We start from the raw sequence: 15,897 nt of genomic DNA, 5'->3' as shown, positions 1-15,897 counted from the left end.
TGAAAACTCTATTCATATTAAATTTGTAGATTCAATCTTATTTGTGGAAATATCTGCCTATGATAAAGAAAACAAAAAATTGTTCTTCAAGATTAGTTTTACTTAAAATATATTCTCAATCAGGCAGTTCTTAATGAAATTTTGTTTTATATCATAAAGAAAAGGATGGTTTATAACTGACTGTCCTATACTATGTTTCTTCTAAAGCTACAAATGGAGAGAAGCATAAAAATATAACCTTCCCATTTATTTTTTCTTTCAACCACTCATTCATCAACTTAAAACCTAAGGTGTACCTTGAACAAGCAATTCCATATAGGAAAAAGTACATAATTGAATGACATAAATAGCTGTTCTTCAGTTTTTCAAATCTGCAGTGTTTTTATTAAAAAAAAGAATACAATCCATCAGAGCAAGCTAATATGAAAGCATAATTGTCTAGGCTGCTTATTATTGAGAAAATTCTATTAGTAACTGTTGAATTATGTTTGTCTTTTCACAACACAATCATTTGCCTAAATTATAACTGAAGGTTCAGACTGAACTAGAAATTCAATTTCTGTTAGAATTCAGTAACCCAACTGATGTCCAGATTTATCCATATTTTAATTATTTGCCAAACAGATTACAGATATGTTAAAGTTGCAAATGGACAAGACACACTGATATTGTATTTAAATATAATAAACACTGGAAAATTTTACAGAACAATTTTCAAAATAAATTTTGTAGAATAGCAGAATGCTTTTTTTTTTTTTTGGTTTGCATTTATATCTTGTTGTTAACCATGCTTTTTTTAAAGAGATCATCTGAAAATTCACATATATGGATTCTATGCTAGTGCAGACATGTATCTGTTACAATTAACTTTTATAATAGTATTTCCTTCCATTATAATATAGGTGCTAAAGAGTACATTGCTTATTTTTGATCGCTCTAAAAAAATGATATCAAAATTATGGAAGGGGAGTAATAAAACAGAGATAGGGAAAAAGGCAAGGCAATGCTCTTATCAAATAATAAATAAAATTTTGGATGATCTGAATATGAAATTGTAATTTTGCCGAGTTTTGGGATTTGTGAAAGTGACCGGATAAGAAGAAATAATAAGATGAACTATGATTAGCCTTGTCAGCAGAATGTTAAGATGATACAATAGCGCTGTTCTTGTTTTGGCCATTATTCTGTTAATTAATGAAACTGAGAACACACACACTCTTCCTTTCGAAAGAAGCCCATATATTCTGAAATCAGGATGTAGACTGGATGTGTTGAGTCTATGGGCACAAAAGACTAATATTGAGGGTTTGAATATCATTATCATTGTGAAGAAGTGGAAATACTCTTAAAAAGTCCCTTAATATAGTATCCTAACACTGAAGATCATTTATAATCATGCACTATACTGAAGGTGTAAAACTGCTGTTATGACCTTTGGCAAACTGAGATTTTTTTAATTAGCCACTCGTTATTTTCATCTGTTGTAAATGAGATAGAAGTACTGTTCATTCTCCTGAATCTTCAATTCTCAACTTATTAGAAGGATTGAGGACTGTTTGTTCCAAGAGGCAAAAAAATTCTTTAGAAGGATCAAAAGCACACTTATCAGTTTAGAGAAAGCAGCGCCAATTGTAAGTATTATAACTGAAGGTTCAGACTGAACTAGAAATTCAATTTCTGTTAGAATTCAGTAACCCAACTGATGTCCAGATTTATCCATATTTTAATTATTTGCCAAACAGATTACAGATATGTTAAAGTTGCAAATGGACAAGACACACTGATATTGTATTTAAAATATAATAAACACTGGAAAATTTTACAGAACAATTTTCAAAATAAATTTTGTAGAATAGCAGAATGCTTTTTTTTTTTTTTGGTTTGCATTTATATCTTGTTGTTAACCATGCTTTTTTTAAAGAGATCATCTGAAAATTCACATATATGGATTCTATGCTAGTGCAGACATGTATCTGTTACAATTAACTTTTATAATAGTATTTCCTTCCATTATAATATAGGTGCTAAAGAGTACATTGCTTATTTTTGATCGCTCTAAAAAAATGATATCAAAATTATGGAAGGGGAGTAATAAAACAGAGATAGGGAAAAAGGCAAGGCAATGCTCTTATCAAATAATAAATAAAATTTTGGATGATCTGAATATGAAATTCTAATTTTGCCGAGTTTTGGGATTTGTGAAAGTGACCGGATAAGAAGAAATAATAAGATGAACTATGATTAGCCTTGTCAGCAGAATGTTAAGATGATACAATAGCGCTGTTCTTGTTTTGGCCATTATTCTGTTAATTAATGAAACTGGAGAAACACACACACTCTTCCTTTCGAAAGAAGCCCATATATTCTGAAATCAGGATGTAGACTGGATGTGTTGAGTCTATGGGCACAAAAGACTAATATTGAGGGTTTGAATATCATTATCATTGTGAAGAAGTGGAAATACTCTTAAAAAGTCCCTTAATATAGTATCCTAACACTGAAGATCATTTATAATCATGCACTATACTGAAGGTGTAAAACTGCTGTTATGACCTTTGGCAAACTGAGATTTTTTTAATTAGCCACTCGTTATTTTCATCTGTTGTAAATGAGATAGAAGTACTGTTCATTCTCCTGAATCTTCAATTCTCAACTTATTAGAAGGATTGAGGACTGTTTGTTCCAAGAGGCAAAAAAATTCTTTAGAAGGATCAAAAGCACACTTATCAGTTTAGAGAAAGCAGCGCCAATTGTAAGTATTAAAACAGAAGTTCCTACATCTGTTGACCTGATTGCTTGACTTCCAAACCTAACACTACATCTGCTCTAGATAAAAAATTATTCCCTGATGTCTGGCCCCATCCCTCTTAACTGTTTATAAGGCACTAAAACCTATTTATTTTAGTAGGCATTTAACCTATAGAAAAGATATGAAAGTAGCTATTTAATTTATGACTATATAAACATTTTAATGGTACGTTCTATTCTTGTATACCAAGCAGAGTTTTTGTAGATTGGAATACTATATGAATGCTTTTTTAAAAATATAACAAAATACAAAGGATCTGGAAGCCCTAGTACTAAAAGTCAAAGAACCCAAAAGTAGGATTAAAATTAAACACAAATTAATGATAGCAAAGTACCCAACCAGCCTTAGACAATGAAGAAACTGAAGCAGTAGATAGATTTAGCAGTGAATATAAACAGCAAAAGAACAAGCAGTCAAGGAATGCTACAGACTAGCATTTGGTAGTCTAAACTACCAAGTAAAACCTTGGTAAAAACCTTGGAAAAAAATATTCACATGCCATTATTATGTCTATATCTACAAATATCAGAATTGTACAAGCCATGTTATTCCCTGTGGCACTCTGTGGAAGCAAAAATCGGGTTTCAAAGAAGCAAAACAGTAAAAATATTGCTGACTTTGAAATTTGATGTTGAAGAAAAGAAGGACTAAGGATGACCTGCTAGCAGACTTCCAATAGTTAAGGGGCTGCCACAAAGAAGAGGCGGTCAAAGCACCTGAAGGCAGGATAAAAAATAACAGATGGAAATGAATCAAGGAGAGTACCAATCTCGTACTAAGGAATAATTGATCGGTGGAATGGATGCCTCCAGTGAAACAAGTTAAAGATATTTTGTCCCAAGTAACATTCAAAAATTCAATAATTTAGATAGCAGGAAGAACATCCAGGAATATTTATCTTCCTAATAATTCTGATAAAGAAATGAAAGAGATAAACTAGTGGGGTGCCAAACCAAGGTTCCTTAAGATAGCAGCTCTAGCTCTTTGTTCTTCAGCAAGTGAATATATGCTTGCTGAATCTGATATAAATCAGCACACACTGGGAAAGTAGAAATTGCTCTGAATGAAGCTAGCAGAATTATTACTGGATGTCTTAAACCTATCCCTCTAGATAAGATCTACCACCTAGATGGTATTGCCCTGTCTGCTGTTTACAGAGAAGCAGCAGCATACAGAGAGGGCTTAAATCATCTACTTCTAGACAATACTCTCTCTATGGCCTACAACCAGCTCATCAGAGATTGCAATCTAAGAAAAGCTGCCTTGGGTCGATGGAATTGTTTCAAAACAATTTGAAAGCAGAATGAACTATGGAAAGCTTCAAAGAACCAACACTCGATAGGACCAACAGAGGAGCTGGCACCTTGTCTGGAGAAAGCTGGGAAGTATGGAAATTGCTGAATAGACTGTGCATGGGTACAACAAGATCCAGAGACACTCTGAATAAGTTCGCTTTAGATTAAAAAGTAACAATTTCTTAACTGAAATACTTGTTTAACACTAACCACTGATAATATTACAGTATTAAAATTCATACTGAATCTTTACAAGAGATGGTACATAAAGTGAAGGAAACTTGTTTGGGTCATTATTAAATAACTTATTAATAGTAGCATATTAAGCACATTTGTGAACTTTATATTGTAACACTATTATTGTTACAATATAAAGTTCACAAATGTGCTTAATATGTTACTATTAATAATAATCAATATTCAAACACTATTCATATACAAAAATTTTATTATTTGGATACAGAAATTATAATGTTTGGTGATACTTACTTTTCTTCTTTGAGATAAGCTGAGGGCAGCAAAATCATTAAACAAGGATGAACTAGGTGAAGTAAGAGGATCTGCAAAACAAATTATATATATATATATATATATATATATATATATATATATATATATATATATATAAAGGAGATTTTATTTATTTACATTCCACCTTTATTTTACTAATAACTCAAGGCAACAAACATAGCCAGCACATCTTTTTCTTCCTATTTACCCCACAACAACAACAACAACTGTGAGGTGAGTTGGGTTGGCTTTCATGGCTAGGGAGGAACATTCTAGCTGGTACCTTAAACCACTAGACGAAACTGGCTCTTATCTTTCATGAGATGTACAAAATGAATTTATTTCAAAAGTAAAATTTTGCAAAAAAAAGTTTATTCATACCTAAAGTAGAGGTGAAATGCTCCCAGTTCGGATTGGATCGCCCAATCCGGTAGCAATGGCAGCGGGTGGTTCGGAGAACTGGTAGCAAAAATCCCTGCCCCCCTCCCCCGCATGCCCAGCTGAGCTGCGTGATCATCAAAGGTTTTTTTTACTTTTAAAAGCATTTTTTTTCAGCCAAAAAAATGCTTTTAAATGTAAAAAAAAAAGTCTCTGATGATCCTGCGGCTCAGCTGGGATCGTCAGAACTTTTTCAAAGCATTTTTTCTACAAGCTCTTCGGCCAAAGAGGCTGTAAAAAAAAGCTTTTAAAGGGTTCTGGCGATCAGGCAACTCAGCTGGAATCATTAGAACCCTTTCAAAGCATTTTTTTCTCTGGAGATCCCAGCTGAGTTGCCTGATCATCACAGGCTTTTAAAAGCATTTTTTTACAACCTCTTCAGCTGAAGAGGTTGTAGAAAAAATATTTTTAAAAGTAAAAAAAAAAGTTGGCCACACACACCCCAGTCACATTACCCGCCCGCCCCTCCACCAAGCCATGACCACAGAACAGGTAGTAAGAAATTTTACATTTCACACCTCACCTAAAGACTTTCCTCTTTAGTGTTGAGCCTTATACAACATTTTTATACCTTCACAATTAAAAAAATGTAGATATAGCTAACCAAACCCATATTCTCGGGTAATAAAAGTGGTAATGAATCCAGTTCCTGTTTTCATCTAAAATATTTCATCTTTCATCCCAAAATCTTAAAATACTTAATCTGCTGATATAAATTGCAGATCAGCAATGTAAAAGAACAAAACTCAAAACACTAGTTCAAATTAATACTAAAACAGTTTGTAATAAACGGTTTGAAATGCATATATTATTTAAATACTGAGGTTCTAAACCATATGTATTTTTTCTATAAAACAGCTTTAACATAATTTTAAAGCTTTCTTACCATGGCCTGCATATGGCTTGGCACTGTCATTAAGAAGGCTAGGTGAACTGCTGCTATTTGTCATCCTCTGCAGAAAATGAAAAATAGAATTGTATAGTGAATTAAGGTATTAAGACTATTTGCCCCCAGATGTCTATAACTCAAAACGGATTAACGTGGATTAACACTCATAGAATCACAGAGTCAGAAGGGATCTTAGAAGTCATCTAGTCCAAAATCTGTTCAATGTAGGGTTCTTTGCAGTATTTCTGACAGTTAATCATCCAGCCTCTGATTGAAAACCTCTTGTGAAGAACTCACGATTTCATGCAGCAGCTTTTTTACTTTCTGACAGCTTGTACAGTCAGAAAGTACCCCCTGCCTAATTTAAACCTACTTTGTTGTGGTTTTAATCCCAAGAGACACATCATTAATTCACTTTACATCTTCAGAGTCTCTGAAGGCTCTGCACTTCAACATCTTTCCTGAACATCCTCTGGGAAAAAGTTATTGGAGGTAAACTATTCCAAAAAGGAAATCCATAACAGAGCCTTTGCCTGACTGATCATCTACCTTCTCTGCTATAACCTCTAACGTGCAAATTTTAGCTAAGATTATATGGTCTTGAAGCCTTAAGCATTCAAATGTACCCAGGAACAATTTGACAATCAATGTAGCTCCCACAACAGAAGTCTTGACCTATTTTACCCCTGATCATTTTGCATCAACTGAAGTCCTGAATCATGTTCAGGAGCTCCTCAAGAGAAAGTAAATTAAACTAGTTGAACTGTGAAGTCATAAAGACATGAGTGATTCTTGCTGATGCCTCCTATTACCAAAGAGGTTTTTAACAATACATCCAATAAGTGATTACATTTTTTTAAAAAAAAAGTTCAATTTAGCTTCTTCAACTGTGGACCGCAAACTTTGGGTGCATTTTTTTTTTAGAAACTGTAAATTTCTGGGTGGACTGAAAGCCAAGAGTATAAAAATAGTACCTTCACAGCTCTAAAGAGAAGCTTGTTGCTTGCAGGAAGCAATGCGAAAAGAGAGGAGAGGGGTGCACCCAAGTAGGGATAACTTCACAGAGCTAGAAAGAATATCTAGTACCAAAGTGGCCACTTTGGGAAGCTGCTGGAGGAAAAAAAATATTCCTTCAGCCACTTTCACTGTCATTAATACTACTATTCATGGGGAATCCACACAAATTAGTTATATCAGGGGATTGTGGCATCCCAAAGATTGAAAGCCCCTAGAAGTTAAGAAGAATTTAGTAGCTAATTAAAATTTCTAACATTCAAACCAGAGTATTCAGAGATTTTAGCCAGCTAAAAAGATTATATATATACTTGAATTTCAGTAACAATATTATTAAAAAATCTAAAGGTTCTTTACTGGAAAAAATGTGGCAATTATACATATTGGAACATATTCACTTTTAGGACAGTATTACAAACACAATTTAGATATAAAACTTCTTTCAAATCAAGTTTTGCTTACGATGACTCCACAGATATGTTCATATTTACATAAAAGTAGAACAGGAGTACTTTGCCAGAGTTTGTTTGGTGTTGTTGGTTTTTTTACTTCTCAATCTAGCCAATAGTCATGATTCTTCCTGGAAGTTTCCCAATCAAACAATGCCCCAAACCCACAGAGCATTTGACTCAGACAATTCTATCAGGAGATAGCTTTGTGTCATCTAATCTTTTAATACAGTCCAAATTGCTAATCAAAACTTTATGTTAGAAAATTTTGCAGTTTAAGTCATCTATAATTCAATGTTATTGAAATAGAATCTATGAATAGTGGGAATCCATGCCCTCTTTTTCATACTGTGCACAGGTATATGAAACTGTGTTATAGTTTCCTAACTTAACTTCACCTAAGATTAAGATTCCAAATATTATAATTTCTTATCATAAGGGAATGACAAGTCAAGCTCATGACTTTAAGTGATAAGAATTAAGGAATAATGTGGAAGTTCTTTCGTGATGCCTGGAGGCTGGATCTCGGGGTTTGTCATCTTTGGTCATGGATGGGGTCACAATGCCCCAGGCAGACCCGATGCACAATCTGGGAGACCTCATACACTCACAACTCCTGTTTGAGCAGCTGGTAGCAGTCATGACTAGGAGGGCCTTTGTCCAACTCTCGTCATGTGCCAGTTACACATCTTCTTATATCGGAAAGCCATTCTCTCAGGTCACTCATGTTGTGATCATCTCCTGTACTGACTTACTGCAATGATCTCCACATGGACTACTTTTGAAGAGTATCCAAAAACTACAACCGGTGCAGAATGTGGCTGCGGTTTTGGGAGAACTAAGGATGATGCATGTAACATCTTTGCTGTTTCAGCTGCACTAGGTGTCCAGTTTGCTTCCAGGTCCAGTTCAAGGTGTTAGTTACTAGCATTAAAGGCCTAAATGGCATGGGGCCAGGTTACCTGAGGAACTATCTTACTCCCCTGTCACTTCAACCCATCCCATCTCATCCCATCCAATTAGACAGGGAACATATGTTAAGGACCTGGTTGATTAAAGAACTGGCAGAATTCTTGAGAGAGAGAGAGAGAAAAGAGTCTTCTCTGCCGCTTACCCCACCCTATGAAATGTATCCCCGAGAGGTGAGGCAGGACCCTACTCTCCTGGCTAGAATATGAAGACCTGGGTCTGCCAATTTATGTGGGGCTTGAAGAAGAGCACGCAAACGCCCTGAAAGCAATCCTGCTACCATTTACGGTAGTTTTTAATTTATTTTATCTACGTTTTTACTTGGTGCCAATTTTACTGAACTTCGTATCCATTGTGTTTTTATGGATTTTTTTTTAATCTGAAAACCACCCAGAGTCATTCAGACAGTGAGGTGAGCAATATCCAAATTTGATGAATAAATAAAAATATTATTTATTCATCAAGAGAAAAATAAATCTAGACACCAGAAACAATATGAATAGTAAATATATGTGTTCAATAAATATATGAGCAATACAATTTTGCTAGCATTCCATTGCTATGTTCATAATGGAATATTTCAATTTCACACTAGCATTAACAAAACATTGGCAGTGCTTATTACACTTGTCTTTCCAATAAAATAGAAGAACCATAATGATATTAAAGCATCTTGCTCCCTGTTAGCTTACTTTCTAAATAGTTTGCCACTTGCTATAATTATGATTATTCATTCAACACATTTTCCAACTTTCTTAGATCTATACATTTTCTGCATGTCTGTATGCATTTTGGATTGCTATGCTGTGTAATATTTTAGCTCTTTTCTTTGTAAGAAAAAGCAGTTTTTATCTCCTTTTACTCATATATGCTTTAAAATGCTGAGAAAATCAATAAAAGAATCCAGTCAGCAATCTCAACAAGGATTCTATTGATTTAGAGGAGGGGTGCCAAACTTAATTTCATTGAGGCCCACATTAGGGTTGTTTGACCTCGAGAGGCCGGGGTGTGTGGCCAGGGGACGTGGCCAGCTTGACGTCACTCTTGTTGAGAGCACCTGTGGTGGCCCAAGTGCTCTGCCAGTGAAAACAGGCTCCTGAGCTCCGTTTTCAGCTGCCATGGCGTCCTGCAACCCTCTGCCAGTGACAACGGAGCTCAGGAGCCTGTTTTCACTGGCAGAAGTACCACAGGCTGATCTTTCTCTGTTTCAGGGTGGCCTCGCGGGCCAGATCTAAGTACCTTGCGGGCCGAATCTTGACTTTGACACCCCTGATATAGAGAGATGTCATTCTTCTAACAGAAAATAATATTCAAATGAATGTTATAGGTAGTTCTCGAGTTATGACAATTTGTTCAGATATCTTTCAATGTTATGATGATGCTAAACAAAGGGAGTTTTGGTTTTCAAAGACTGGTCTTCGAAGTTATGACTGTACCAGTACCTACATGGTCATGTGAACAAATTTCAAGTGCCTAGCAATCATCCCACACTTACAATCAGTTGCAGCATGATCGCCATTTGCACCCTATCCTGCCAGCTTCCCCCAAGCAAAGTCAATGGGAAGCAGGCAAAGAAGGTTGCAAGTCACATGGATAAGTTTCCTTCTAACTGCCTATTTTGTTTCCATGCACCACCACTGCCTTCTTCCCCCATTTTCTCACACATTTGCCCCCTTCCCCTGGCTTTCGTGCCCTTGCCCTTGCACATAAATATTCTACCCTCTTTCCATGACCTCCCTACAATCAGACGTGCAACCATACACCCTGCATCTTCTTTCCCTGGCCTCTTTACAATTGCACGCACCCTTCACACTCATTCTCTGGCCTACAATGTGATAAAATGGGTAATAATACAATGTGATGAAATGTGATGTTGAAATGAAATACAATGTGATGAAATGAGTAATAAAAACAAAGAAGAACCAACAATAGAAAATTCTAAAACTAGAAACAATGCAAATATTTTTAAATGGCTTGGCTTGGTCCAAGAACACATTCCAGGCTGAGTTTATCACTACAAGGACACTTTTCTTGGCAAGTGCTTACAATTTACTATGATTACTTTGTTGTTTTGGTCTGTTATACCTTTTATGGTTTTTGTATATTTTAGTTCGTAGTAGTAAACTGCCTAGAGTTATGTGGGATTGCGATATTCTATTAAATAAGTAACTTTTATATAATAGTACTCAGAAAAGGACATTTCCAAAAATGTCAACGGACATCTCAATAGACAGTTAGGTTGCTAAAGAAAAAGATTTTCTTCCAGGAATATCACCAACTTACGCAAATGAAAATTCTAACAGCCAAACTTTGTGCTAACTGAAGATGTTATATAATTTCCAAAAAAGCACACTGCCAATAGGATTCTAGATTACAATAGTTATAATATTCTTTTGGTCATTACAGGTATACCAACTAAATTCAAACAAGCCACATCTTTCCTACATTGCCCTAAAAGTGGTAATAAAATATACTTTTTCTTCAAAAGAGTTCTATTTGTATCACTGACATGAGGTTTCCCACCTATGTTAGAATTCATTTACTGCTTCCATAGAAAAAACTTCAGAAATAATTTCAATCAACAACAGACCATAGATAGACACTCTATCAAATGACTCATTACCTGCATCATAGGATACTTTGATTCTGCAGGACTTCCAAACCCATTGACTCCAACAAAACTGGTGCTGAAATAGGAGTCTGTAAGACTAGCTTCAGCCAGGGCACTCCCATCTATACCCGGAACTAGAGATAAAAGGAGAAAAAAGTGTTTTAAAGGCTATCAGTTTTGCAGATCTTTTCTTCCAACAACATACAAATTTACATTCCAATATCTATCTAAATACAGAGGAAGAAATTAAAAAGACCACATACCAACAAAGTATATCTTTTCATCACAGTAACAGGACTCTGATTTATAGACAGTGGAGAGAACCAGAAAATGGAAATGGAATATAACTGGTAATATCAGTAAACTAAGTATAAACAACAAAGTTTAAACAAAAATGTAAGCTAACTGAACATTAGCATCACTCTCACACTTCCTCTCTAATAGTAAAGTAAAGAATCAGTAGTTCTTTAACAAGCAAAAGCAATTTGCTCCAACATCCACATTACAAGTCTTTGTTTAATTATCAATTGAGCTTAAGTAGATGGGGTCTATTTAATTCAAGAGGGGAGCACAAAGAACAGTCTAAAATTAGAAGTCAAAAGAAGTGAAAAGAAACTCCTCAATGATGTAACATATTAAACAGATTCTTAAATGCTTTCATGATTGCCAGTTGAAATGCACATTTCATAATCTATTGAAGACAAGCATTTCTTCCTATTACAGGTAGTCCTTGACTCACAACCACAATTGAGCTCAAAATTTCTGTTGTTAAGCAAGACAGTTGTTAAGTGAGTTTTGTTCTACTTTACAATTTTTCTTGCCACAGTTGTTAAGTGAATCACTGCAGTTGTCACGTTAGTAACATGGTTAAGTGAATTTGGCCTCCTCATTGATTTTGCTTGTCAGAAGGTCACAAAGGTGATCACATGACCTTGGGACACTGCAACCATCATATGAATCAGTTGTCATGTAACCATGGAGATGCTGCAATGGTCATAAGTCTGAAAAATGGCCAAATGCCAATTTTGTCATTATCACTGTAACGTTGAACGGTCACTAAACAAACTGTTGTAAGTTGAGAATTATTATCATTACTGAGAAGTAGTTAAGTAAAAATAAAATGTAGTTGGTAACATGAAGGCAGTAAGTATTTCCTGAATACTCATGCTTTCAAAACTACTGGCTAACTCTGTTAAAAAAAGACACTGTAGTGCAGTGATGGCTAACCTTTTTGTCACTGCGTGCTGAAAGCACACATGCACGTGCGACAGCATGCACACATGCCTACACCCATAATCCAATGTGCGCGTGACCACCACCCCCGTGCCCATTTTTGGTCCCAGGAGGCTACAGGTAGGTCTGCTAGGCCCAAAAGAGCCATGAGGGGCGCTCCAAACCCCTGCACATGTGCATGTGACACCCCCCATTCCCCGGGCAGGCACGCACATCTCCCACATGAACCCGGCCCCCCACACATGCATGGCAGAGACCTGAAAATCAGCTGGCTGGTGGAAGGCGTATATGCATGCAGGGTGGAACTGAGCTGGGCGATGGCTTGCATGCCCACAGAGAGAGCTCTGAGTGCCACAGGTTCACCATCACAGCTGTAGTGCTTCTCTGACAAATGGAGAGTAAGGGAAGAAATAAGACTTATTGTATATTATAGTGGATGCAGTAACCTGCAGAGGCCACCTCTATGTCCACTGATGAACTGCCCACAGCATGTCTTGTTCAAACATTAAGGACTACTATATTGTAGTCCTTAATGTTTGATTAGATGGTGACTCAATTATGTATAGGTCTGAAGGCAAATGCTGTCTACTAATGACAGCAAGAGAATGGGATCCAGACTAATAGTGCAGACCTTGCAACTGTTATTAGCTCTGTGTCCCAGCAGTAATGAGAATTTTAAGAGTAGAGTTCCTGATTAGACCTCTGACTCAGCCCTTCTGATTTAAAAAAAACCCTGAAAAATAGGGTAAAATTGGCATTGGAAGAAGAGTCAGGAGGTTTTATTTCTATTTGGTGCTGCTTTGCTCAGTTGGATTTGCTTAAAATAAAGAGGGGAGACCAATAAAGTCTCCTTCAAATCAAACTCAACTACTGTTAACTACATAGCCATATTTTCTTGGCAACAAGAAAATTCTTAGGTAACTATTTCTTCCAGGATTTCTTTTTTAACGCAGCAGCCTAGTCTACAGCCCTGTGATTTCCTGCTGGTTTCTCATTTGAGTTGAGTCTACAAAACTGTTTCAAGACCAGACAAGATTAACCAGATGCTGCCATCCTCACTAATTAAGAGTTATATTCAAGTAGAAACAGGATCTTCAAATCCAGGTGATAATGGGCTGGTGGGTGGGGACAATATAATAAGGCAAAGGTTTCCCTGTTCAGTTGTGTCCAACTCTAGAGCGTATGTCCAACAATGAAATGATAATATAAATCCAAAATCTAGTTTCAGTTTCATATGTAGAGTGAAGAATAATTATCATCAGCTAGAGCAGGGGCTATCAAACTCACAGCCCGCAGGCCGCACTGACAACGCCCATGCCCGGTTTAGTGAGGGGGAAATTAGTCCCGATATGTCACGTGATGCCGCCATGATAACGTGAGTTTGACATCCCTGAGCTAGAGGAAAGTATTGCAGGTAATTCAAGAAGGCCCATTAATGGTATATTTATTTTCCAAACTATAAAGGGCAAATTCATTCTATCTGATGAAAGTTGTGTTTAGTTGTGTTTAGTTTTCAGCATTTTAGAGGCTCAAGTTACATTGATTCAAAGGCATTTCTCCTTTCAAGCAGAATTTAAAAAAAGAAAAGAAAAGAATACATATTTTAAGTTTTAAAAGCAAACTTATACAACTTAATTTTGTATTATATATAAATTATGGTTACACCTTAGATTACAATCTTTAACACCCTTGACACAAATATCCCAGAAACTGAGACTGTATTCCAAAAATTGCTGGATGGGGATCAGTATAAAAACTAACTCTGGTTTAATTTGCATTTACTAGAACTAAACATAGCTAATTTGAGTACTTTGCAGTTATTCTTTTAATACTCTCCCGGCTTGAAAATCTTAATTCAGCAGAAATCCTTATAACAGAGTATGCTCTTGAATGTAAGGAGGCTTCTGAAAGAATATTAAATAGCTAAGTAGCAGAGTATCCAATTTGGGAGGAAAATTGGTGGCTCAACAGACTAAGCAGTCTGTTATTAACACAGCTGCTTGCAATTACTGCAAGTTCAAGTCCCACCAGGCCCAAGGTTGACTCAGCCTTCCATCCTTTATAAGGTAGGTAAAATGAGGAACCAGATTGTTGGGGACAATAAAAGTTGACTTTGTATATAATATACAAATGGATGAAGACTATTGCTTAACACAGTGTAAGCCGCCCTGAGTCTTCGGAGAAGGGCAGGATATAAATTCGAATTTAAAAAAAAAAGGAAATGGTCATAGTTTGACTATGAGCTTAGTTCAGGTATCAGTGAATGCAGATGACATTCACTGTATTTCAATAAAAGTCCATTTATATGCCTCACTTCTGTTTAAACTACTGAATAACTTGAAGAAAAAGCAGAAAAGAGGATCAGCCAGGAAGTATCTTTCATTTTTTAAACACAGATTTGTTAAACAGATCAGCTGAGAGACAGTATGCTCAATTCAAAGTATGGTTATCATTCTTCAAAGCCTTGCATGGCACAGTGCCAGGTGATTTACAGGATGGTATTTGCTGTTTCAAATGTAATCCAGATCCCTGCATTGAACAATCTCACGTTACAGAATCAAGGAGGGATCCTTCTCTTAGCACATTTGCCGTAAGGAATACCACCCCCTTCCTCAAGACTGAGAGAACCCTGACCTTCCTGTCCTTTCAGAAGGCTGTGGAGACCTGGCTTTTCTCTCAACTGCTATATTGGGATTTTATATAAGATCAATATAGGTGTCGTTTGTGTGGTTGGGTCTGTTACACCGTGTCTTGACCATAGCAATATGATTACTTTAATTCTGGTTTCTGCTTGATTTATAGAGGTTTTATTATATTGATTTTGCTGTTCATATGCAAGATGAACAACCAAATTTTCTAAAATAAATAAGACCATAAATCCTCCACAGCCATTGGATATCAATGTCATTTACTGCTGACTTAATCTTTCTTTCCTGTGATAACTGAATTCCATACAATTTTTGCTGCCTTTAGTCATTACCCTGGCGTCAGTAAATTCCGAAGTTGTTTAGAAATTTGGAAACCCACATGGCTTTGCAACTAGCTTCACTAGCTGAAATGTGCATGGCCCTGGTGGAGGTCAACACTGCAGCAGCTTGTCTTCTCTCAGCGCAACTGATTTCTTCACCCCTCCAGAGGATCAGGAATTGTTTACAAACTTGCTGTTAGCTCTAACTTCAGCCCAATCTGCATCCATATATCCAGTTAATTCAGGGCTACTGCTTGCTGTCAGTCTTATCTGAAGTCAGTGGGACCCTTGAGGCATTTTCCCAGCCTCTTGACTACAGTCCAGTCACTTTAGGTTGGCGTAATGAATTTTCTGTAAAGAATTTGTACTGTTGTAGAAGTTTCTGGTCTAGTTATTGACATATACAGCATCTTACTAACCACTTTGTCAACTTGTTCACTGTTCTATCTTTCCTTTAGAAAATTAGCTTCTATAGATAAGTAAATTTACCTCAGTCAGTCTTAGGCATTCTAAGGCCCTATAATCATGTTTCTAGTTTAAGCAGATTACATCTTTCCTCATCTTTTTCAATCTGTGCTTTAAGATAATAAGGGATGTTGCCAATATCCTTCACTACAATTCCCTTTTTAGGTGTTTCACAGTCCCCTTACAATGTTGTCAGTCTGCATAACAAATTATTAAATTGTTCAACATATGGCAAGATAAAGTCCAT

General features: G+C 36.2%; 1 protein-coding gene across 4 annotated transcripts in view; it reads right to left on the bottom strand.

Moving 5' to 3' along the window:
• Positions 1-15,897, bottom strand: part of PAN3 (poly(A) specific ribonuclease subunit PAN3) — a 74,477-nt gene that overhangs the window by 45,144 nt on the left and 13,436 nt on the right. For all 4 annotated transcript variants that reach the window (XM_058186377.1, XM_058186376.1, XM_058186378.1 and 1 more), the window contains exons 2-4: positions 10,997-11,118; positions 5,939-6,005; positions 4,594-4,664 (exon numbers count right to left, since the gene is read on the bottom strand). In XM_058186377.1, coding sequence (XP_058042360.1) covers positions 4,594-4,664; positions 5,939-6,005; positions 10,997-11,118 — 260 coding nt within the window. The remainder of the gene's footprint in view (positions 1-4,593; positions 4,665-5,938; positions 6,006-10,996; positions 11,119-15,897) is intronic.

The sequence above is a fragment of the Ahaetulla prasina genome, chromosome 5, assembly GCF_028640845.1.
Source record: "Ahaetulla prasina isolate Xishuangbanna chromosome 5, ASM2864084v1, whole genome shotgun sequence".
NCBI classification, from domain to species: Eukaryota; Metazoa; Chordata; class Lepidosauria; order Squamata; family Colubridae; genus Ahaetulla; species Ahaetulla prasina.
This window is presented reverse-complemented; position numbering and strand designations above follow the sequence as displayed.